The sequence below is a fragment of the Sinohyriopsis cumingii genome, unplaced genomic scaffold (genome assembly GCF_028554795.1).
Source record: "Sinohyriopsis cumingii isolate HCF-2022 unplaced genomic scaffold, ASM2855479v2 utg001993l, whole genome shotgun sequence".
Taxonomy (NCBI): domain Eukaryota; kingdom Metazoa; phylum Mollusca; class Bivalvia; order Unionida; family Unionidae; genus Sinohyriopsis; species Sinohyriopsis cumingii.
The window spans coordinates 23013-47500 of record NW_028316098.1 but is presented as its reverse complement, the minus strand read 5'-3'; the positions used below and the strand labels follow the sequence as shown (position 1 = coordinate 47500).

Below are 24488 nucleotides of genomic sequence, written 5' to 3'. Positions count from 1 at the left end.
GACATGTAACAAAAAAGCTTTTGATCCATCATCCTTAATGTGACCTGGAATCCTTGACACATGTGACCTGAAATCCTTGACACATGTGACCTGGAATCCTTGACACATGTGAGCAGGAAATCTTTGACTCCTGTAATCATAAACTTTGACCTATATGATCAGAAAATGTGTGCCCTTGTTTACATGAGATGTTTGACCTATGACACTAGATTATATTTTGCCCTTGTTTGCATGGGATGTTTGATCTATAACACTAGATTATATTTTGCCCTTGTTTGCATTGCATGTTTGACCCTTGAAACTAGATTATATTTTGCCCTTGTTTGCATTGCATGTTTGACCCATGACACTAGATTATATTCTGCCCTTGTTTGCATGGGGTGCTTGATCCATGACAATAGATTATATTTTGATCTTTTAACTAAGACACCCGAGACCCATGTGACTAAATATAAATTTTAGCCATTCAGCAGAACATTGTTTTCCTCTGTGATAATGAAAAGTTTTACACTTTTAAGCAGAAAATCCTTGACCCCTATGTCCATGGTGATCATTTACAAGGCTGGGAATTAATGCTTAGTTGATAATATGACATGAGTAAATTGTTAATAGATGACTAAAACAACAGTTGGATCAGTAGAAATTTGTTTGGGTTGCTAACATAAGAGATAATAAGTGGTCCCGACACTGTTGAATATTTCTAATAAAATATGGGATGTCATACCTTTTCATGACCAGTTGCTTTTCCAGGCATTAAATAAATAAGGGTGCTGATTTTCATAAGACTCGGCATGCACTCTGATCTAGCCTGGTACCCTAGCCCAATGCACAAACTTCAATCACTCTAGCCTGGTACCCTAGCCCAATGTACAAACTTCAATCACTCTAGCCTGGTACCCTAGCCCAATGTACAAACTTCAATCACTCTAGCCTGGTACCCTAGCCCAATGTACAAACTTCAATCGCTCTAGCCTGGTACCCTAGCCCAATGTACAAACTTCAATCACGATGATATAAAATGATCAAGGGTATCAGGTTAAGGGCAAAACTAGAAACGGTCATGTTGGTGGACCCAATGAATAATGCAGAATTATACAGAATAAGAGTTTGTATTGTTTGATAATTGTTAATAAACTTAATTTTGAGGTGACAGTTGGAAAGACATGGCAGTTATTAATTGCATAGTTGCAATAAAATGCCAGAAATTATATGATGACAAGGAAGTATATGATTATGAGATAGAACTTGATCATAAACATGATTGTAGGAAGTGAATGAAAAACTATGAGAAATCCAGAGAAAATGAATACAAATGGATGACAAATTACCCAGAAAATAAATATAAATGGAAGAAAAATGACAGAGAAAATAAATATGAATGGATGAAAAATGACTCAGAAAAGGATATGATATTGTGCACTTCCTGTTCTAAAAATTCACAGAATTAGAAAGTTTGTGGATCACTGAAATATAGGCAGGAAAAACTGAACTATGACGATCTTGAATCAGTGAAAAAAGTTCAAGCTCTGCTTTAACATTTGTGAATAGGAAGATTTCCATCCTTGTGAAACCTCTGACCATTGCTACCAAGAAATCTTTGATATTTGTGAATAGGAAGATTTCCATCCTTGTGAAATCTCTGACCATTGCTACCAAGAAATCTTTGATATTTGTGACCTGTCAGATCTTTAATCCTCATGAACATTGCATCTTACATTTTGTAATGTAACTGTATGTCACAGAAAAGTGTTGTTCTAAAGACATTTTTTCATAGAAAAAAAAAAGATGAACACCATATGTACTTGCTTATAAAGTTGAGTCCAACTGCAAAATGCACAGACCCAGATCTGCCATTGCATAATGTTGCACAGTGCAGTTTGTTAGGAGTAATCAGTAGAATAAATTAAATAGATCATGATCTGCAGGCATACTATGCTACAGGAAATCAGGATCTTTGTTGTTTGCAGTTTGACTTGACTTATAAGCAAGTATATATGGTAAGATGTGTGAAAACATTATTATATTAAAATACTCATGCCCTTTCTCCTGTGTAATTGTGCATGGCCTTATTTGTGGTAATTGTGCATAACCTAATTCCTGGTAATTGTATATGGCCTTATTCCTGGTAATTGTAAATGGCCTTATCCCTGGTAATTGTATATGCCCTTATTCCTGGTAATTGTGCATGACCTAATTCCTGGTAATTGTATATGGCCTTATTCCTGGTAATTTTGCATGCCTTTAGTCCTGATAATTGTGCATGACCTAATTCCTGGCAATTGTGCATGGCCTTATTCCTGGTAACTGTATATGGCCTTATTCCTGGTAATTGTATATGACCTTATTCCTGGTAATTGTGTGTGTCCTTATTCCTGGTAATTGAGTATGGCCTTATTCCTGGTAATTGTGTATGGCCTTATTCCTGGTAATTGTATATGGACTTATTCCTGGTAATTGTGTATGTACTTATTCCTGGTAATTGTGCATGGCCTTATTCCTGGTAATTGTGCATGGCCTTATTCCTGGTAATTGTACATGGCCTTATTGTTAGTAATTGTGTAAGGCCTTATTCCTGGAAATTGTTTATGGCCTTATTCCTAGTAATTATACATGGCCTTATTCCTGATAATTATGTATGGCTTTATTCCTGGTTATTGTGCATGGCTTATTCCTGGTAATTGTGTATGGCTTTATTCCTGGTAAATATGTATGGCCTTATTCCTGGTAATTGTGTATGGCCTTATTCCTAGTAACTGTGTATGGTCTTATTCCTGGTAATTATGTATGGCCTTATTCCTGGTAATTGTGTATGGCCTTATTCCTGGTAATTGTGTATGGCCTTATTCCTAGTAACTGTGTATGGTCTTATTCCTGGTAATTATGTATGGCCTTATTCCAAGTAATTATGTATGGCCTTATTTCTGGCAATTGTGTATGGCCTTATTCCAGGTAACTGTGTATGGCCTTATTCCTAGTAATTGTGTATGGCCTTATTCCTGGCAATTATGTATGGTCTTATTCCTGGCAATTGTGTATGGCCTTATTCCTGGTAATTGTGTATGGCCTTATTCCTAGTAATTGTGTATGGCCTTATTCCTGGTAATTGTGTATGGCCTTATTCCTGGTAATTGTGTATGGCCTTATTCCTGGCAATTGTGTATGGCCTTATTCCTGGTAATTGTGTATGGCCTTATTCCTGGTAATTGTGTATGGCCTTATTCCTGGTAATTGTGTATGGCCTTATTCCTGGTAATTGTGTATGGCCTTATTCCTGGCAATTGTGTATGGCCTTATTCCTAGTAATTGTGTATGGCCTTATTCCTGGTAACTGTGCATGGCCTTATTCCTGGTAATTGTGTATGGCCTTATTCCTGGTAATTGTGTATGGCCTTATTCCTGGTAATTGTGTATGACCTTATTCCTGGTAATTGTGTATGGCCTTATTCCTGGCAATTGTGTATGGCCTTATTCCTGGCAATTGTGTATGGCCTTATTCCTGGTAATTGTGTATGGCCTTATTCCTGGTAATTGTGTATGGCCTTATTCCAAGTAAATATGTATGGCCTTATTCCTGGCAATTGTGTATGGCTTTATTCCTGGTAATTGTGTATGGCCTTATTCCTGGTAATTGTGTATGGCCTTATTCCTGGCAATTGTGTATGGCCTTATTCCTGGCAATTGTGTATGGCCTTATTCCTGGTAATTGTGTATGGCCTTATTCCAAGTAAATATGTATGGCCTTATTCCTGGTAATTGTGTATGGCCTTATTCCTGGCAATTGTGTATGGCCTTATTCCTGGTAATTGTGTATGGCCTTATTCCTGGTAATTGTGTATGGCCTTATTCCTGGCAATTGTGTATGGCCTTATTCCTGGTAATTGTGTATGGCCTTATTCCTGGTAATTGTGTATGTCCTTATTCCTGGTAATTGTGTATGGCCTTATTCGTAGTAATTATGTGTGAAAAGATGATACATAGCCATAGTGCTTCCCAGCCATATTGTTGTTTGTGTTAACCATAAAATTTCACTTCCTCGCAAGTGAATTTACTTTATATTGAGGTATTTTATACATAATATTTATACATAATAATACTAAACAGCGAAATAGAATCTATGACATATCTGCCTTATAGAAGGGACTATCTTATATTGAGTTATTTTATAATTAACAAAACTAAATAGTGAAACAGGATCCATGACATACCTGCCTTATATTGAGGTGTCTTATAGTGAGGGAGTACTTACAGCTAATTATGACTTGGATTTAGCAATATGATGCATTAAAGGTAATAATAAATATATGAATAACAAGGTGACCTTGTAATCTCTTTCTCGCACTATGTGTAAAATTTATTACAGGAAAAAGAAAAAAATATGAATATTTACCTGGCTCCAATCTTCAGCAACCCATGATGCACATCTGCGAAGCTCACACTGCTGTACAGTAGCAGGCATAGGGTTACGGCAGTTACTGGCTGAGACACTGAGGATTAGGGTAGCAGAAATGCGTTGTTTACACTCAATTCTACGTGTCTGCTGACCCACCCCACACGTAACACTACATCCTGACCATTCCTGCATTTCCCAACTGAAAAATTTTAAATACATGTCTGGATTAAAGTATCAATTTTATTGATATGTATCTAATTCCATATCAAAACAGGAAAAGCAGTCATCATTCAGATGTTTGCTTTCTGAACTTTGGACTGTTCAAACCCACCACTTTACAATGATGGGTACTTGGTTCATGATATTCAGATCTGTGAACATAATCAAGAATTAGGACCCAAAAGGCAGTACCTTTCCTTAACGTTCTTGGAAGAATATGTGTGAACTTCACAAACATTGTTTGATAGAATAATATTCATACATAAACAATCACTTCATTATAAATTTCAAAAGAAGAAAGCTTTCTCATTGTTTCTCTGCCTATAAAAATTGCTAAAAAGTTTTGAAATTAAAAGCTCGATTCACATCGTACAGTAATAAACAAGTGCAACCATGCAGGCCTTTTCCACTCTTCTTCAACTTCATATTTATGATTTGTCACTCCCAACTGGAATCATCTTGTTATTTTCTTTAATTATAAAAGACCAAGAAAATAGATATTACATACTTTGGTATCAGGGCTAAATGAATCAATTTCAAGGAGCAGATAACTCCTTTAAGGACTCATCAAAGTCTACTTTTGAAAGATGGTCTCATACCAGGATTAACTTCTGGTTAGGGGCTTGAATTGGTAAAAATACTGTGTTGTAGTGGAGTTATTTTGAAAGTCATTTTTAGGAAAAATTTAAAAAACATATAGATTATTATTATTTTCTATATAAAGTTAAAGGCATCTGTCTGACTTGTCCCAGATATAAAATTATCCCTTAATTACAATGTGGTTATTATAATGTGGATCAACATGTGCACATTGTCAGAAGGGCCAAGAAATTGTATGCCCAAACTGTATTAATGGACCTCACTGTAGGCACTAATAGGGTATATAGATTATTGCCCAGGTATAAAGTCTGGAACTAAATCTAATACACAGAAACCATACTTTTCTTACCACTTGTAATGACCATGACCTTTGACCTTAGTTCAAAAAATCTGTTTCTTTATTACTGTAATCCATTCACAAAACTTGGTCAATGAACATAAGCTTCAACAAAAATTAGCCTGCAAAATAAATTTTTCTTTGAGCCATCACGACCACCTACTTTTACCGTCTGATGCAAAATCCATAGGTCTCTGCCATACCTTAAGTGCAAGCCTACCAAAAACATTGGTCAAGATATGTAGTCAGGAATAGAAATTTGTATGCAAAAGTCATATATATTCTTTCCATCACAATGACAATGACATTTGACCTATTGACTCCAAAACTCATATACCAAGTCCCTAGTGGCCGAGTGGTCTAAAGCGCTGTCCATTACAGATCACTACCATCTCACCTCTGTCTGCATGGGTTCGAGTCTTGGATTCAGCCAATGGGGGTATGTGAGAAAGCTTGCCAGTAGCTTCTCGTGGGTCAGTGGTTCTTTCCGGGGTTTTCCCGGGTTCTTCTTCCACCATTAATACTGGCCGCCATGTATAGCCTATCGTGTGCTGGAAAATGGCATTAAACCCTACAACAACAACAACATATACCAAGTTTAAACCATCCCTATAGATTGGTAACTAGAATTATTGTACAGAAATCATTTTACTTCTTTCAGTCACACTGACCTTGACCTTTAACCATTGGACTCTGAAATCAATAGGGCTCTTCCAAACTGCAACTGCAAGCTGTTTGCAAAGACTGGTAACTGTCAATGGTGGAGACCCATTGATATGAAATTGGTAACAGACTTAAATGGACAGATTGACAGATAACCTCATGACATAATACTCTCTGTCTAATGACATTCATAAAACAAAAGAGCATGTTAGCCTACTATAAAATGGATTATCATGAACCAGTTAAATATTAATATCAAGTGAAAGAAATTACATGGTAATGATAGTCATTATAGTGAGATCCACGGCCATTTTTGATATGACTGGTATATTAAGTTGCCTCATGAAAAGATACCATTTTTGATAAGACAGGTACACTTAAATTTGCCTCATGAAAAGATACCATTTTTGATAAGACTGGTACATTAAGTTGCCTCATGAAAAGATACCATTTTTGATAAGACTGGTACATTAAGTTGCCTCATGAAAAGATACCATTTTTGATATGACTGGTACATTAAGTTGCCTCATGAAAAGATACCATTTTTGATATGACTGGTACATTAAGTTGCCTCATGAAAAGATACCATTTTTGATAAGACTGGTACATTAAGTTGCCTCATGAAAAGATACCATTTTTGATATGACTGGTACATTAAGTTGCTTTTTGAAAAGATACCATTTTTGATATGACTGGTACATTAAGTTGCCTCATGAAAAGATACCATTTTTGATATGACTGGTACATTAAGTTGCCTCATGAAAAGATACCATTTTTGATATGACTGGTACACTAAGTTGCCTCATGAAAAGATACCATTTTTGATATGACTGGTACATTAAGTTGCCTCATGAAAAGATACCATTTTTGATAAGACTGGTACATTAAGTTGCCTCATGAAAAGATACCATTTTTGATAAGACTGGTACATTAAGTTGCCTCATGAAAAGATACCATTTTTGATATGACTGGTACATTAAGTTGCCTCATGAAAAGATACCATTTTTGATATGACTGGTACATTAAGTTGCCTCATGAAAAGATACCATTTTTGATAAGACTGGTACATTAAGTTGCCTCATGAAAAGATACCATTTTTGATATGACTGGTACATTAAGTTGCTTTTTGAAAAGATACCATTTTTGATATGACTGGTACATTAAGTTGCCTCATGAAAAGATACCATTTTTGATATGACTGGTACATTAAGTTGCCTCATGAAAAGATACCATTTTTGATATGACTGGTACATTAAGTTGCCTCATGAAAAGATACCATTTTTGATATGACTGGTACATTAAGTTGCCTCATGAAAAGATACCATTTTTGATATGACTGGTACATTAAGTTGCCTCATGAAAAGATACCATTTTTGATAAGACTGGTACATTAAGTTGCCTCATGAAAAGATACCATTTTTGATATGACTGGTACATTAAGTTGCTTTTTGAAAAGATACCATTTTTGATATGACTGGTACATTAAGTTGCCTCATGAAAAGATACCATTTTTGATATGACTGGTACATTAAGTTGCCTCATGAAAAGATACCATTTTTGATATGACTGGTACATTAAGTTGCCTCATGAAAAGATACCATTTTTGATAAGACTGGTACATTAAGTTGCCTCATGAAAAGATACCATTTTTGATATGACTGGTACATTAAGTTGCTTTTTGAAAAGATACCATTTTTGATAAGACTGGTACATTAAGTTGCCTCATGAAAAGATACCATTTTTGATATGACTGGTACATTAAGTTGCCTCATGAAAAGATACCATTTTTGATATGACTGGTACATTAAGTTGCCTCATGAAAAGATACCATTTTTGATAAGACTGGTACACTTAAAGTTGCCTCATGAAAAGATACCATTTTTGATATGACTGGTACACTAAGTTGCCTCATGAAAAGATACCATTTTTGATATGACTGGTACATTAAGTTGCCTCATGAAAAGATACCATTTTTGATATGACTGGTACATTAAGTTGCCTCATGAAAAGATACCATTTTTGATAAGACTGGTACATTAAGTTGCCTCATGAAAAGATACCATTTTTGATATGACTGGTACATTAAGTTGCTTTTTGAAAAGATACCATTTTTGATATGACTGGTACATTAAGTTGCCTCATGAAAAGATACCATTTTTGATATGACTGGTACATTAAGTTGCCTCATGAAAAGATACCATTTTTGATATGACTGGTACACTAAGTTGCCTCATGAAAAGATACCATTTTTGATATGACTGGTACATTAAGTTGCCTCATGAAAAGATACCATTTTTGATATGACTGGTACATTAAGTTGCCTCATGAAAAGATACCATTTTTGATAAGACTGGTACATTAAGTTGCCTCATGAAAAGATACCATTTTTGATATGACTGGTACATTAAGTTGCTTTTTGAAAAGATACCATTTTTGATATGACTGGTACATTAAGTTGCCTCATGAAAAGATACCATTTTTGATATGACTGGTACATTAAGTTGCCTCATGAAAAGATACCATTTTTGATATGACTGGTACATTAAGTTGCTTTTTGAAAAGATACCATTTTTGATATGACTGGTACATTAAGTTGCCTCATGAAAAGATACCATTTTTGATAAGACTGGTACATTAAGTTGCCTCATGAAAAGATACCATTTTTGATAAGACTGGTACATTAAGTTGCCTCATGAAAAGATACCATTTTTGATATGACTGGTACATTAAGTTGCCTCATGAAAAGATACCATTTTTGATATGACTGGTACATTAAGTTGCCTCATGAAAAGATACCATTTTTGATAAGACTGGTACATTAAGTTGCCTCATGAAAAGATACCATTTTTGATATGACTGGTACATTAAGTTGCTTTTTGAAAAGATACCATTTTTGATATGACTGGTACATTAAGTTGCCTCATGAAAAGATACCATTTTTGATATGACTGGTACATTAAGTTGCCTCATGAAAAGATACCATTTTTGATATGACTGGTACATTAAGTTGCCTCATGAAAAGATACCATTTTTGATATGACTGGTACATTAAGTTGCCTCATGAAAAGATACCATTTTTGATATGACTGGTACATTAAGTTGCCTCATGAAAAGATACCATTTTTGATAAGACTGGTACATTAAGTTGCCTCATGAAAAGATACCATTTTTGATATGACTGGTACATTAAGTTGCTTTTTGAAAAGATACCATTTTTGATATGACTGGTACATTAAGTTGCCTCATGAAAAGATACCATTTTTGATATGACTGGTACATTAAGTTGCCTCATGAAAAGATACCATTTTTGATATGACTGGTACATTAAGTTGCCTCATGAAAAGATACCATTTTTGATAAGACTGGTACATTAAGTTGCCTCATGAAAAGATACCATTTTTGATATGACTGGTACATTAAGTTGCTTTTTGAAAAGATACCATTTTTGATAAGACTGGTACATTAAGTTGCCTCATGAAAAGATACCATTTTTGATATGACTGGTACATTAAGTTGCCTCATGAAAAGATACCATTTTTGATATGACTGGTACATTAAGTTGCCTCATGAAAAGATACCATTTTTGATAAGACTGGTACACTTAAAGTTGCCTCATGAAAAGATACCATTTTTGATATGACTGGTACACTAAGTTGCCTCATGAAAAGATACCATTTTTGATATGACTGGTACATTAAGTTGCCTCATGAAAAGATACCATTTTTGATATGACTGGTACATTAAGTTGCCTCATGAAAAGATACCATTTTTGATAAGACTGGTACATTAAGTTGCCTCATGAAAAGATACCATTTTTGATATGACTGGTACATTAAGTTGCTTTTTGAAAAGATACCATTTTTGATATGACTGGTACATTAAGTTGCCTCATGAAAAGATACCATTTTTGATATGACTGGTACATTAAGTTGCCTCATGAAAAGATACCATTTTTGATATGACTGGTACACTAAGTTGCCTCATGAAAAGATACCATTTTTGATATGACTGGTACATTAAGTTGCCTCATGAAAAGATACCATTTTTGATATGACTGGTACATTAAGTTGCCTCATGAAAAGATACCATTTTTGATAAGACTGGTACATTAAGTTGCCTCATGAAAAGATACCATTTTTGATATGACTGGTACATTAAGTTGCTTTTTGAAAAGATACCATTTTTGATATGACTGGTACATTAAGTTGCCTCATGAAAAGATACCATTTTTGATATGACTGGTACATTAAGTTGCCTCATGAAAAGATACCATTTTTGATATGACTGGTACATTAAGTTGCCTCATGAAAAGATACCATTTTTGATAAGACTGGTACATTAAGTTGCCTCATGAAAAGATACCATTTTTGATATGACTGGTACATTAAGTTGCCTCATGAAAAGATACCATTTTTGATAAGACTGGTACATTAAGTTGCCTCATGAAAAGATACCATTTTTGATATGACTGGTACATTAAGTTGCCTCATGAAAAGATACCATTTTTGATATGACTGGTACATTAAGTTGCCTCATGAAAAGATACCATTTTTGATAAGACTGGTACATTAAGTTGCCTCATGAAAAGATACCATTTTTGATATGACTGGTACATTAAGTTGCTTTTTGAAAAGATACCATTTTTGATATGACTGGTATATTAAGTTGCCTCATGAAAAGATACCATTTTTGATATGACTGGTACATTAAGTTGCCTCATGAAAAGATACCATTTTTGATATGACTGGTACACTAAGTTGCCTCATGAAAAGATACCATTTTTGATATGACTGGTACATTAAGTTGCCTCATGAAAAGATACCATTTTTGATATGACTGGTACATTAAGTTGCCTCATGAAAAGATACCATTTTTGATAAGACTGGTACATTAAGTTGCCTCATGAAAAGATACCATTTTTGATATGACTGGTACATTAAGTTGCTTTTTGAAAAGATACCATTTTTGATATGACTAGTACATTAAGTTGCCTCATGAAAAGATACCATTTTTGATATGACTGGTACATTAAGTTGCCTCATGAAAAGATACCATTTTTGATATGACTGGTACATTAAGTTGCCTCATGAAAAGATACCATTTTTGATATGACTGGTACATTAAGTTGCCTCATGAAAAGATGCCATTTTTGATATGACTGGTACACTAAGTTGCCTCATGAAAAGATTCCATTTTTGATATGACTGGTACACTTAAAGTTGCCTCATGAAAAGATACCATTTTTGATATGACAGGTACACTTAAATTGGCCTCATGAAAAGATACCATTTTTGATATGACTGGTACACTTAAATTTGCCTCATGAAAAGATACCATTTTTGATATGACTGGTACACTAAGTTGCCTCTTGAAAAGATACCATTTTTGATATGACTGGTACACTTAAAGTTGCCTCATGAAAAGATACCATTTTTTATATGACTGGTACACTAAGTTGCCTCATGAAAAGATTCCATTTTTGATATGACAGGTACACTTAAATTTGCCTCATGAAAAGATTCCATTTTTGATATGACAGGTACACTTAAATTTGCCTCATGAAAAGATACCATTTTTGATATGACTGGTACATTAAGTTGCCTCATGAAAAGATACCATTTTTGATATGACTGGTACATTAAGTTGCCTCATGAAAAGATACCATTTTTGATATGACTGGTACACTTAAAGTTGTCTCATGAAAAGACACCATTGTATTTTGAACTACTGTATATACTTACTAATAAGTCAAGTCCAACAGCAAGCAACACAAACTTTGATCTGCCATCACATAATTCACCTACAGATCTGTGTCTATGCTGTTTTTTTTCTTCTGTTGATTACTCCTAACAAACTGCATAGACCCAGATTTTCTAGCACGTTATGTGATGGCATATACTAGTCTTTACAGTTTGCAGTTTGACTCAGTTTATAAGTATAGACCTTTTTCAGGGGTTTTCCACTCCAATATTTAACGCATGTGCAATCAACATAGGGCAACTTTTAAGCGATTGTCATGAACATATGTATGTTCGTGAAGAATGTTTCAAACAAATTTTAAAGGCTTGACATCTGTACACCCTTCACAGAAATAATGTGTTTAAAAATCTTGAGTAAATAGTTCAGTAACCTGCCTAAAACAGAAAAGTAGATATGAGCACAAAAAGCATCAGAGAGGACCAGGGCAGTGGACAAGATTTGTGGGCCCTAGGAAAAATTATCTAACAGGCCCCAATAAATCACAAATTGAAACAACGGTGGACCCCCTGATGGTTGTGGTCCCGAGGAATTTGTCCTACTCTGTCCACGATCCTGGATAGGACTTACAAATTTGTATGATCCATTTCTGAAAGGAAAGGGGTGGGTGGACGATTTTTGTATGTGACCAGAATTACAGTTTGTACAAATCTATGTGTATTTAGATGACTCTTCAAGACTATATACTTGTGAAAACATGAGGACTTACAAATCTCTTTGTTGCATATAATTAAGTTCATAGTGGATGGATGCATACAGGTGAACACAGCATTATCAATTCCAGGGTAATCAGATCCCAAGCCCAATCCAAGAAGCCACACGAGTTACACATAGCTGATAGTACTGTAGCAACTGGCCATTACCAATGTATCGCAGGTTGAGTTGACTCATCATTATTATCCATATTTTTTCATTGAGTTACCAAACTTAGAGGAGAGAGAGTAAATTCCTTAGCCAATCCAATGTATCATAAGCAGTTTTGGGATTCACATTCATTCCCATTTAATTTATTAACTAAATGGCAAATCTTTGAGGAATCTGCTTAATATGTGATGTGCCATGTTTGGTGTTCATTGTTTGCTGCTAATTAGACAAGTTAACTTGTTTAATTTCGGATTATTCATTATCATGCAGTCATAAGAGGGGGGCGGGCGGAGTTTAGATGAGAATCATGATGCAGTAACATTAAGCAATATATACTCATTTATTGTTAAAAGTACTTGATGAAAATGTACATTTCAACTCTTATACTTGTGTGCTGGCATATTATTGTTTACTACTATCTGCGGCGATCTATAATTACAAATGTTCTATTCATGTAAGAAGTGTAGGTCACTCGAGTTGCCCGATGTCAAATGCGCATGACCGTACCGGATGCGGCTATGAGATAGGTTTGGTCAGCTAAAATTTTCATCTGAAAATGATCTATATACTGGATGTAGTGCTGTGTTCAACACTTGAGTTTAATGATAAAATTATCCCCTTGCATGTCATAATCCTAGTATGCCTCATGCAAGGAAAGCAGCAGATGAAATTTGCCCAGAGCATCCTGGTTTTCGGGGAACGAATTGTACCTTTCATCTCATTATCATATAACTTTAAAACTGTCTCATAATGGATCTAACAATTTAATAAGTGTCTTATTGAGGCATGACCATACTGGGAGAGAAAATGAACCTCCTGTGATGAAAGCACTGAAAATAGATAATGGGAGTTAACTCTTCAAGTAGGTGACCATAACGATGCCACTCTTTATGACATCACCAGTGTTTGCTTGTTATGATGAGCTCTAATCTCATCAAATGCATCCAAAGAATACATTTTTATGTGCACAGTGATGTTATTAAGTCAAGTATGGTTTCTATGGAAACTGTGCCTGCATTATATGTGCACAGTGATAGTATTAAGTCAAATATGGTATACTTTTCTGTGGAAACCATGCCTGCATTTACATGTACAATGATATTTTAAGTCAAATATGGTTTTTATGGAAATCTTACCTGTTCTCTATGTGCACAGTGATGCTATTAAGTCAAATATTGTGTACTTTTTTCTGGAAAACTTGCCTATTTTTGTGTGTGTGCACAGTGATGCTATTAATCAAAATATTGTATACTTTTTCTGGAAACCTCACCTGTCTTTTGTGCACAGTGATGGTATTTAATTGAATATGGTATATTTTCTCTCTGGAAACTTTGCCTGATTTAACAGAATTTAACTTAATCCATGCTTCAGTTTTATTTTTTTAAAAAGAGAAGCCAAATGCATTGAATAGAAAACGTGTGTTGCATAAAGTTGTAGCATCTGGCTGATTATTGGGTATACCATTTATTTGACACGAACTTCTCTTTGCATTTTGGTTACCATATAACTAATGAAAAAATAAATCTTGTCTGTCATTTTAATGATGATGATAAAATTATATATCTATCTTGTTTTTGAAAGAAACTTCTCACATACTGTGCTGTCCATCAATGTACTGCTTCATTAGTTTAAACCATTTCAGATTTTTTTTGTCATACTTCCTACGCAAATATATATGTGACATGTTATATACAGTGCTGTACTGTGATGCAATTTGACCCAAATCAGGCGTATAAAAACAACACTTAATTAGATGTGAACTATGTACCCCAAATTCCACATCATTCAAGATTGTTAATGGATTCTTTTGCTTTCTGCAGTAAAATGCCAAGACATTGACAGAAATGGATAAAAAGGTTGAAAAGAAATTTACTAAGTTGTATGATGAAAATTCTTGTTCCTTTCTATCAAAATGACAAATGACGGCATAAGTTTATCTATGCAGACCTTATCATACATAAGACACCTGTTCCTAAATGGACAATATTCAGGAAACCACTTCATGAAATTGAGAATGAGAAGCTTGATGAATACACCCTCATTTATAAAACTTTCTGAATAATCACACCCTCATTTATAAAACTTTCTGAATGATCACACCCTCATTTATAAAACTTTCTGAATAATCACACCCTCATTTATAAAACTTTCTGAATGATCACACCCTCATTTATAAAACTTTCTGAATGATCACACCCTCATTTATAAAACTTTCTGAATGATCACACCCTCATTTATAAAACTTTCTGAATAATCACACCCTCATTTATAAAACTTTCTGAATGATCACACCCTCATTTATAAAACTTTCTGAATAATCACACCCTCATTTATAAAACTTTCTGAATAATCACACCCTTATTTATAAAACTTTCTGAATAATCACACCCTCATTTATAAAACTTTCTGAATGATCACAAAATTATAGTGACTTTCATATCAATCACAAATTATAATTTTTTCATTTAATGAGGTGATTTGTTATGGATTTATTCCCTGGATAGCACAATCAACTGGGTGAAAATAAGCAATTGTTTATGAGAAACTAGAGTGTAGTCAATGATTACATAGCTCATTTCTGTGATGATAGTAAAGTAAAGGTACAATACTGACATGATAACAACCAGTAATCAATTCTTTTATAAATTTTTGGAAAAGTCATTGTTCTTAAAATCTGCTTTTGAAGCAAGCATTCAGAAATGCATGTATATACTGGACATGTCTGATTATACTGATATTTTGACCAATTGCAAAATACTCCTATTATATATTTATATTTGCCCTTGACCAATTGCAGAATACTCCTATTGGATATTTATATTTGCCCTTGACCAAATGCAGAATACTCCTATTGGATATTTATATTTGCCCTTGACCAATTGCAAAATGCTCCTAATGGATATTTATATTTGCTCTTGACCAAATGCAGAATACTCCTATTGGATATTTATATTTGCCCTTGACCAATTGCAGAATACTCCTATTGGATATTTATATTTGCCCTTGACCAATTGCAGAATACTCCTATTGGATATTTATATTTGCCCTTGACCAAATGCAGAATACTCCTATTGGATATTTATATTTGCCCTTGACCAATTGCAGAATACTCCTATTGCATATTCATAGTCATGACTGTAAATGTTATTATTTTTTTAATATTGAACTTCAGAACTTCAAAATTCACCAAAAAGCAAATTAAGGTATACACTGTCATGACTCAGTGATCCCATCACTACTGTTAAGAAATGACCATTTTATTTTTGAGGAAAGAGGGATAGAAAATGGGATATTCCTTTTAAACCATTCTGTTTTTGCATTTTACCTCAAGATAATTATATTTTTTCAACTTATGTTTAATCTTTTTCTATACAATAGAGCAAGAATATTATATCTATGTTACAGTCAAACAGACTTTTCTCTTTATATTGGCTGCACTGCAAAAAATAACATTGCAGTTTTGTTAGAAAAACAGTAAATGATGAAGAGAACAATAGTAACTTAAAATTCAATCAAGAAAATAATTCCAAGTTTTGTTAATTGGTTAATTTCAAAAGCATTAAACAGAATCTACACTTACATCAGGGCTGTAATATCCAATCTGTACTGTGCCTAGCACCTTTGAAACCACGTTACAAAAACTTGTATACACAAAGGAGTCATGTCACTGTCAATCATTTTACTTAAGAAGTGTCTGGGGCCTTCAATAATCCTAAAACACAAAGGGACAGAGCCATGTCAATGTCTGTACTGTCATTTTACTTAAGAAGTATCTGGGGCCTACAATAATTCTAAAACACAAAGGGAAAGAGTCATGTCAATGTCAGTCATTTTACTTAAGAAGTGTCTGGGGCCTACAATAATCCTAAAACAGGATCTGCTTTACATAAGTACATCTAAGTGATCAAAACTGAGGTCTCTATGCCAAGGCTGGCACAAGTACATCTAAGTGATCAAAGCTGAGGTCTCTATGCCAAGGCTGGCACAAGTACATCTAAGTGATCAAAGCTGAGGTCTCTATGCCAAGGCTGGCACAAGTACATCTAAGTGATCAAAGCTGAGGTCTCTATGCCAAGGCTGGCACAAGTACATCTAAGTGATCAAAGCTGAGGTCTCTATGCCAAGGCTGGAATAAGTACATTTAAGTGATCAAAGCTGAGGTCTCTATGCCAAGGCTGGCACAAGTACATCTAAGTGATCAAAGCTGAGGTCTGTGGTTTAGGAAAACAAAAGGAAAATTATAATGGTAATTCCACAACTGTATAATGTTTGAGAAACATGCATAATTATGACTACTATTAAAGTTAATTGGATCAACCATTTATTTGCTGGGGGAGGGGCCTGGGATTTTCTTTCAAACTGGCCACCCCCAACTATTTAAATGGTAGATACTAACTAAGGTAAGACAGGGGTGAACAGACTTAAAGTCACAGGCTTTGAGGTGGACAAAGTTGGACAGACAAAAAGTCACAGGCTTTGAGGTGGACAAAGGTGGACAGGCTTAAAGTCGCCGGCTCTGAGTATGAGACTGACCATTTAATTTTCTAGTTGGCTGAGATTGTTGAAAAAAAATTCTGGTCCCCAAATACATTGAAAATTAATATTCTCTGATTGGTTTAAAAAGGAATTAGCTACATCCATTATATTTGTTGTTTAAAAAATGATCTTCATGCACAAGAAAAATAATATCTGAGTTCAAATGAAATTTTCAGGTCCCTTTCCAGCCTCCTAACCTTTGGACTGGCAGTGAGTATTAAAAGCATAATTAATGCATCAGTAATTACTTTGATTATCCACTACAGCTGAGGCATCATATAAAAGCATGTGGTCAACTCATCAAATTCCTAATGTGGTCAACTCATCAAATTCCTATATACATTTACATGTACAACACACAGCTACCCTCTTGAGGGTCTCCTATCACAATATACAATGCATAATAATTATGGAACGTAAACCATTGGATAAAGATATTTATTCCTGGTTCCAGCTTCACTGATTATAAGCTAAACACAAATACTTAACCTATCTCAGTAAGCATAAAATGTAGGTCACAATGACCTCCTTTTGTTAAATGCTACAGTGCTAACACAGATGCATTCGATTTTCAAGTTTTATTATTTGAATATAAACAATACCCATTAAATGAACTTTAAAACAATGTTTGAACACTGTCACTGAACCATCAAATATAGGCCACAGGCATCTATGTGGTTACAGCATTTATCAAACTGCATCCTTTCATGAATTTCATGATTCTAGGTTCAATAGCATGCATATAGGATGTCCAAAACTTATGTGGTTAAATGCAGAAATTTAAGCACAGCCAGTAAAAGATGATATATAGGTCACACGGTGAACATCTTTTGTTGTAAGGTTGTGTTATTAATAGAGATGATTCCAGACAGAACAATATGTATACAACACAAATAAAACATAAGCTAAATGCAAAAACTTAAAAAAGAGTGTACAACAAATTTAGCCCCCTTTTCAAGGGATAGGTGCAATGAAACCAACTCATAACTGTTGCCTAAAACCTTAGAAGAAAGAATGGTTGAGATGCAGTGAAGCTGTACATATGTCTAATTGCTGTTGTATGTGTGGACTTGATGGCAACGCCAGAAACTGTACAATGGTTCTCCTCTACTTTGTACAGGTGAGCTAAGAAAAAGAGGATACAGAGGTTCAAAGACAATGTGTTACAAAATTTGTTGACCAAGAAATTTCTTGCATCATATATTGTCGTGAAAATTTACCAGGTAATTAATATTTAATCATGCAGGAGCTGTTTGTTCAATGGTGGCACCAGCTGAGAAACGGTCATATTCTACTTTCTCATGCATGCATTTAAAATGTGTTATGGACATTTCTCTGGAAATTTGTTTTTTCTGAACTCATGAACAAGAGAGATTGATTGTTCAAAAAGACATACAAAGCACAATATTAACAAAATAACACCAACAAAATTTACTGTCAAAAGTGTCTACATAATACATACAGTACTGCATATCTGTCGATTTACTACATAACTGAGACACTGAATAACATCATTGCTGAGTATTTATGCATGCAGGAATTCATTAGTTTATTAGTTGTAGAGCATGGAAAAGGATCCTACCTATTTTTTGGTCTAAATGTGCATTCAGCTATCTACCATCATATCATGCGCATATAGATCAGACATTACATTCATTAGATCATGCTTTACATTGATCAGACTAAGCTTTACATTGATCACATTAGACTTTATATTGATCAGATCAGACATTTCACTGATCAGATCAGACTGTACAATTATCAGATCAAACTTTACATTGATCAGATCAGTCTTTACAATGATCAGATCAGACTTTACATTGATGAAATCAGACTTTGCATTGACCAGATCATGCTTTACATTGATCAAATGTTTTATATTGATCAGACCAGACTTTATTTTGATCAGATCAGATATCACACTGAACAGATCAGAATTAACATTAATCAGATCAGACTTTACATTGATCAGATCAGACTTTGCATTGATCAGATCATGTTTTACATTGATCAGACCAAGCTTTACATTAATCAGATCAGACTTTACATTGATCAGACCAAGCTTTACATTGATCAGATCATGTTGTACATTGATCAGATCAGTCTTAACATTGATCAGCCCAGGCTTTACAGTGATCTTTCTGCTGATCAGATGAGGCCTTGTATTTATCAGACCAGACATTCCATTTATCAGATCAGATATAACATTGATCAAATCATGTTTTGCATTGATCAGATCAGACTTTATATTGATGAGATCAGACTTTGCATTGATCAGATCATTCTTTACATTGATCAGATCAGACTTTATTTTGATTAGATCAGATATTACACTAATCAGATCAGACTCAACATTGATCAGATCAGACTTTACATTGATCAGATCATGCTTTACATTGATCAGACCAAGCTTTACATTGATAAGATCATGTTTTACATCAATCAGATCAGATGTAAAGTCAGCACTCAAGGGCATTCATGGAACCAAATGACTGATCAGATCATGGTTTACATTGATCAGATCAGACTTTACATTGATCAGATCATGTTTTACACTGATCAGATCATGTTTTACATTGATCAGAACAGGCTTTACATTGATCAGATCAAACTTTACATTGACAGATCAGACTTTGCATTGATCAGATCATGTTTTACACTGATCAGATCATGGTTTACATTGATCAGATCATGGTTTACATTGATCAGATCAGACTTTACCTTGATAATTTCAAATTATAAGAAGACACAACAGTGTAGAATCTGAAAACACAACTGTACATCTGGGTCAGCACTTTTGCAACAGGCATGCACTGTACTATAATATATGCAAGCAAATATAGCATTCCAACCTTCTTTGGCATGCATGTCAAAATTGCCAGGATGGACAAAAACCAATGACTAATTTTGCAGGTATTTACTTACAGAACTTCCTAAATATAATGAAACTCAAGGGCACTCATGGAACCAAACGATTCTGTTTTTGTGTGGACATGTGTCCTTTATAGAGATTTTATGTATGTCAGTGAAATTAAGAAAACTGGATGCTGTACATAATGAACATGTGTCCCTTATATAAAAAATATAACTAAGAAATGTTTCACTATTCATAAGTCAGTTTATTCAAGACTTCCAGGGATAGCTTTTAAGATAGTGTTATGAAGTTTAAAACCAGTCACGTACCATATGTACTCACTTATAAGACAAGTCCAACTGCAAACTGCAAGACCCAGATCTGCCATCGCATAATGCCAGGATCTATGCTGTTCACAGTTGGAGTTGGCTTATTTGCAAATATATACAGTACGATTAGCTATAGTTAAAAATGTTATACATGTAAATCAGACGTGCCTATCAGAGCTGAGAGAAAACATGATCCTATTATTACATGTTACATGAGGGAAAACATGATCCTATTCTTACATGTTACATGAGGGAAAACATGATCCTATTCTTACATGTTACATGAGGGAAAACATGATCCTATTCTTACATGTTACATGAGGGAAAACATGATCCTATTCTTACATGTTACATGAGGGAAAACATGATCCTATTCTTACATGTTACATGAGGGAAAACATGATCCCATTCTTACATGTTACATTAATGAAAGTTACTGTACGTACTCGCTTTCAAGTCAGGTAAAATTTCATACAAGAAAGATCCTGATCTACCATAGCATAAAGCACCTGCAGATTATTGTCTGTGTTGCTTCTTCTCCTGATTACTCCTAACAAACTGCGCAGACCCAGATATGCTGGTGCATTATGCAATGGCAGATCTAGGTCTGTTAGCAGTTGGATTTGTCCTATAAGCAAGTACTTTTGGTAGTTTTGGTAGTTTTGGAATGATCACTTGTGAAATGTTGAAGTATTTATCTCTCTAAACATTCCTATTTTTTCATAGGTTATAGGTAAAAGCAAATCACCAAAATGTGTAAGTTGGTGTACATTTTCTTATAGAACTTTAAGTTAAATATTTGTCAAAAATAAGGGTCATCACACAGACAGTATAGCAAAATGAATCCTGTCACTGACTGCCCATAAAATAAGGGTCATCACACAGAGTATAGCAAAATGATTCCTGTCACTCACTGTCCATAAAATAAGGGTTATCACACAGACAGTGTAGTGAAATGAATCCTGTCACTTATTGCCCATAAAATAAGGGTCATCACACAGACAGTGTAGTGAAATGAATCCTGTCATTTATTGCCCATAAAATAAGGGTCATCACACAGTGTAGTGAAATGAATCCTGTCACTTATAGCCCAGGAAATAAGGGTTATCGCACAGAGAGAATAGTGAAATGAATCCTGTCACTTATTGCCCATAAAATAAGGGTCATCACACAGACAGTGTAGTGAAATGAATCCTGTCATTTATTGCCCATGAAATAAGTGTCATCACACAGACAGTGTAGAGAAATGAATCCTGTCACTTATTGCCCATAAAATAAGGGTTATCGCACAGACAGTATAGAGAAATGAATCCTGTCATTTATTGCCCATGAAATAAGTGTCATCACACAGACAGTGTAGAGAAATGAATCCTGTCACTTATTGCCCATAAAATAAGGGTTATCGCACAGACAGTATAATGAAATGAATCCTGTCACTTATTGCCCATAAAATAAGGGTCATCACACAGACAGTATAGTGAAATGAATCCTGTCACTTATTGCCCATAAAATAAGGGTTATCGCACAGACAGTATAGTGAAATGAATCCTGTCACTTATTGCCCATGAAATAAGTGTCATCACACAGACAGTGTAGAGAAATGAATCCTGTCACTTATTGCCCATAAAATAAGGGTTATCGCACAGACAGTATAATGAAATGAATCCTGTCACTTATTGCCCATGAAATAAGGGTCATCACACAGACAGTGTAGAGAAATGAATCCTGTCACTTATTGCCCATAAAATAAGGGTCATTGCACAGACAGTATAGAGAAATGAATCCTGTCACTTATTGCCCATGAAATAAGGGTCATCACACAGACAGTATAGTGAAATGAATCCTGTCACTTATTGCCCATAAAATAAGGATCATTGCACAGACAGTATAGAGAAATGAATCCTGTCACTTATTGCCCATGAAATAAGGGTCATCACACAGACAGTATAGTGAAATGAATCCTGTCACTTATTGCCCATGAAATAAGGGTTATCACACAGACAGTGTAGAGAAATGAATCCTGTCACTTATTGCCCATGAAATAAGGGTCATCACACAGACAGTATAGTGAAATGAATCCTGTCACTTATTGCCCATGAAATAAGGGTTATCACACAGACAGTGTAGAGAAATGAATCCTGTCACTTATTGCCCATAAAATAAGGGTCATTGCACAGACAGTATAGAGAAATGAATCCTGTCACTTATTGCCCATGAAATAAGGGTCATCACACAGACAGTATAGTGAAATGAATCCTGTCACTTATTGCCCATAAAATAAGGATCATTGCACAGACAGTATAGAGAAATGAATCCTGTCACTTATTGCCCATGAAATAAGGGTCATCACACAGACAGTATAGTGAAATGAATCCTGTCACTTATTGCCCATGAAATAAGGGTCATCACACAGACAGTGTAGTGAAATGAATCCTGTCATTTATTGCCCATGAAATAAGTGTCATCACACAGACAGTGTAGAGAAATGAATCCTGTCACTTATTGCCCATGAAATAAGGGTCATTACACAGACAGTATAGTGAAATGAATCCTGTCACTTATTGCCCATAAAATAAGGGTCATCACACAGACAGTGTAGTGAAATGAATCCTGTCATTTATTGCCCATGAAATAAGTGTCATCACACAGACAGTGTAGAGAAATGAATCCTGTCACTTATTGCCCATAAAATAAGGGTTATCGCACAGACAGTATAGTGAAATGAATCCTGTCACTTATTGCCCATGAAATAAGGGTCATCACACAGACAGTATAGTGAAATGAATCCTGTCACTTATTGCCCATAAAATAAGGGTTATCGCACAGACAGTATAGTGAAATGAATCCTGTCACTTATTGCCCATGAAATAAGTGTCATCACACAGACAGTGTAGAGAAATGAATCCTGTCACTTATTGCCCATAAAATAAGGGTCATCACACAGACAGTATAGTGAAATGAATCCTGTCATTTATTGCCCATGAAATAAGGGTCATCACACAGTGTAGTGAAATGAATCCTGTCACTTATTGCCCATAAAATAAGGATCATTGCACAGACAGTATAGAGAAATGAATCCTGTCACTTATTGCCCATGAAATAAGGGTCATCACACAGACAGTATAGTGAAATGAATCCTGTCACTTATTGCCCATAAAATAAGGATCATTGCACAGACAGTATAGAGAAATGAATCCTGTCACTTATTGCCCATGAAATAAGGGTCATTACACAGACAGTATAGTGAAATGAATCCTGTCACTTATTGCCCATAAAATAAGGGTCATTACACAGACAGTATAGTGAAATGAATCCTGTCACTTATTGCCCATAAAATAAGGATCATTGCACAGACAGTATAGAGAAATGAATCCTGTCACTTATTGCCCATGAAATAAGGGTCATCACACAGACAGTATAGTGAAATGAATCCTGTCACTTATTGCCCATAAAATAAGGGTCATCACACAGACAGTATAGTGAAATGAATCCTGTCACTTATTGCCCATAAAATAAGGGTCATTACACAGACAGTATAGTGAAATGAATCCTGTCACTTATTGCCCATGTGCAGCCCCGAGTGGAGAGTGGTCTAAAGTGCTCACTGTTATGGATCTCTGCCATCTCACCTCTGTCTGCGTGGGTTCGAGTCTTGGATTTGGCCAATGTAGGTATGTGAGAAAGGTTGCCAGTAACTTCTCATAAGTCGGTGGTTCTTTCCTGGGTTTTCCTGGGTTCTTCCTCTACCATTTATACTGGCCACCATGTTTAGCCTATATTGTGCTGAAAAATGGCATTAAACCCCACAACAACAATAACTTATTGCCCATAAAAATATATAAATGTATATTTTAAATTTCATCAAATTTGAACTGGCTGAAGATCACAACTCCTAAATAAAAGTGTATATTGGAGAGTGAATTTTGTTTTCATGACACA

The 24488-nt window shown here is 34.9% G+C and overlaps 1 protein-coding gene across 1 annotated transcript in view; it reads right to left on the bottom strand.

The window, feature by feature from the left end:
- LOC149771288 (thrombospondin type-1 domain-containing protein 4-like) overlaps positions 1-24488 on the bottom strand; it is a gene marked incomplete at its 5' end in the record, with an annotated part of 75543 nt that overhangs the window by 39621 nt on the left and 11434 nt on the right. The window contains one exon of the mRNA XM_089948659.1: positions 4388-4589. Within this exon, the coding sequence (XP_089804785.1) occupies positions 4388-4589 (202 nt within the window). The remainder of the gene's footprint in view (positions 1-4387; positions 4590-24488) is intronic.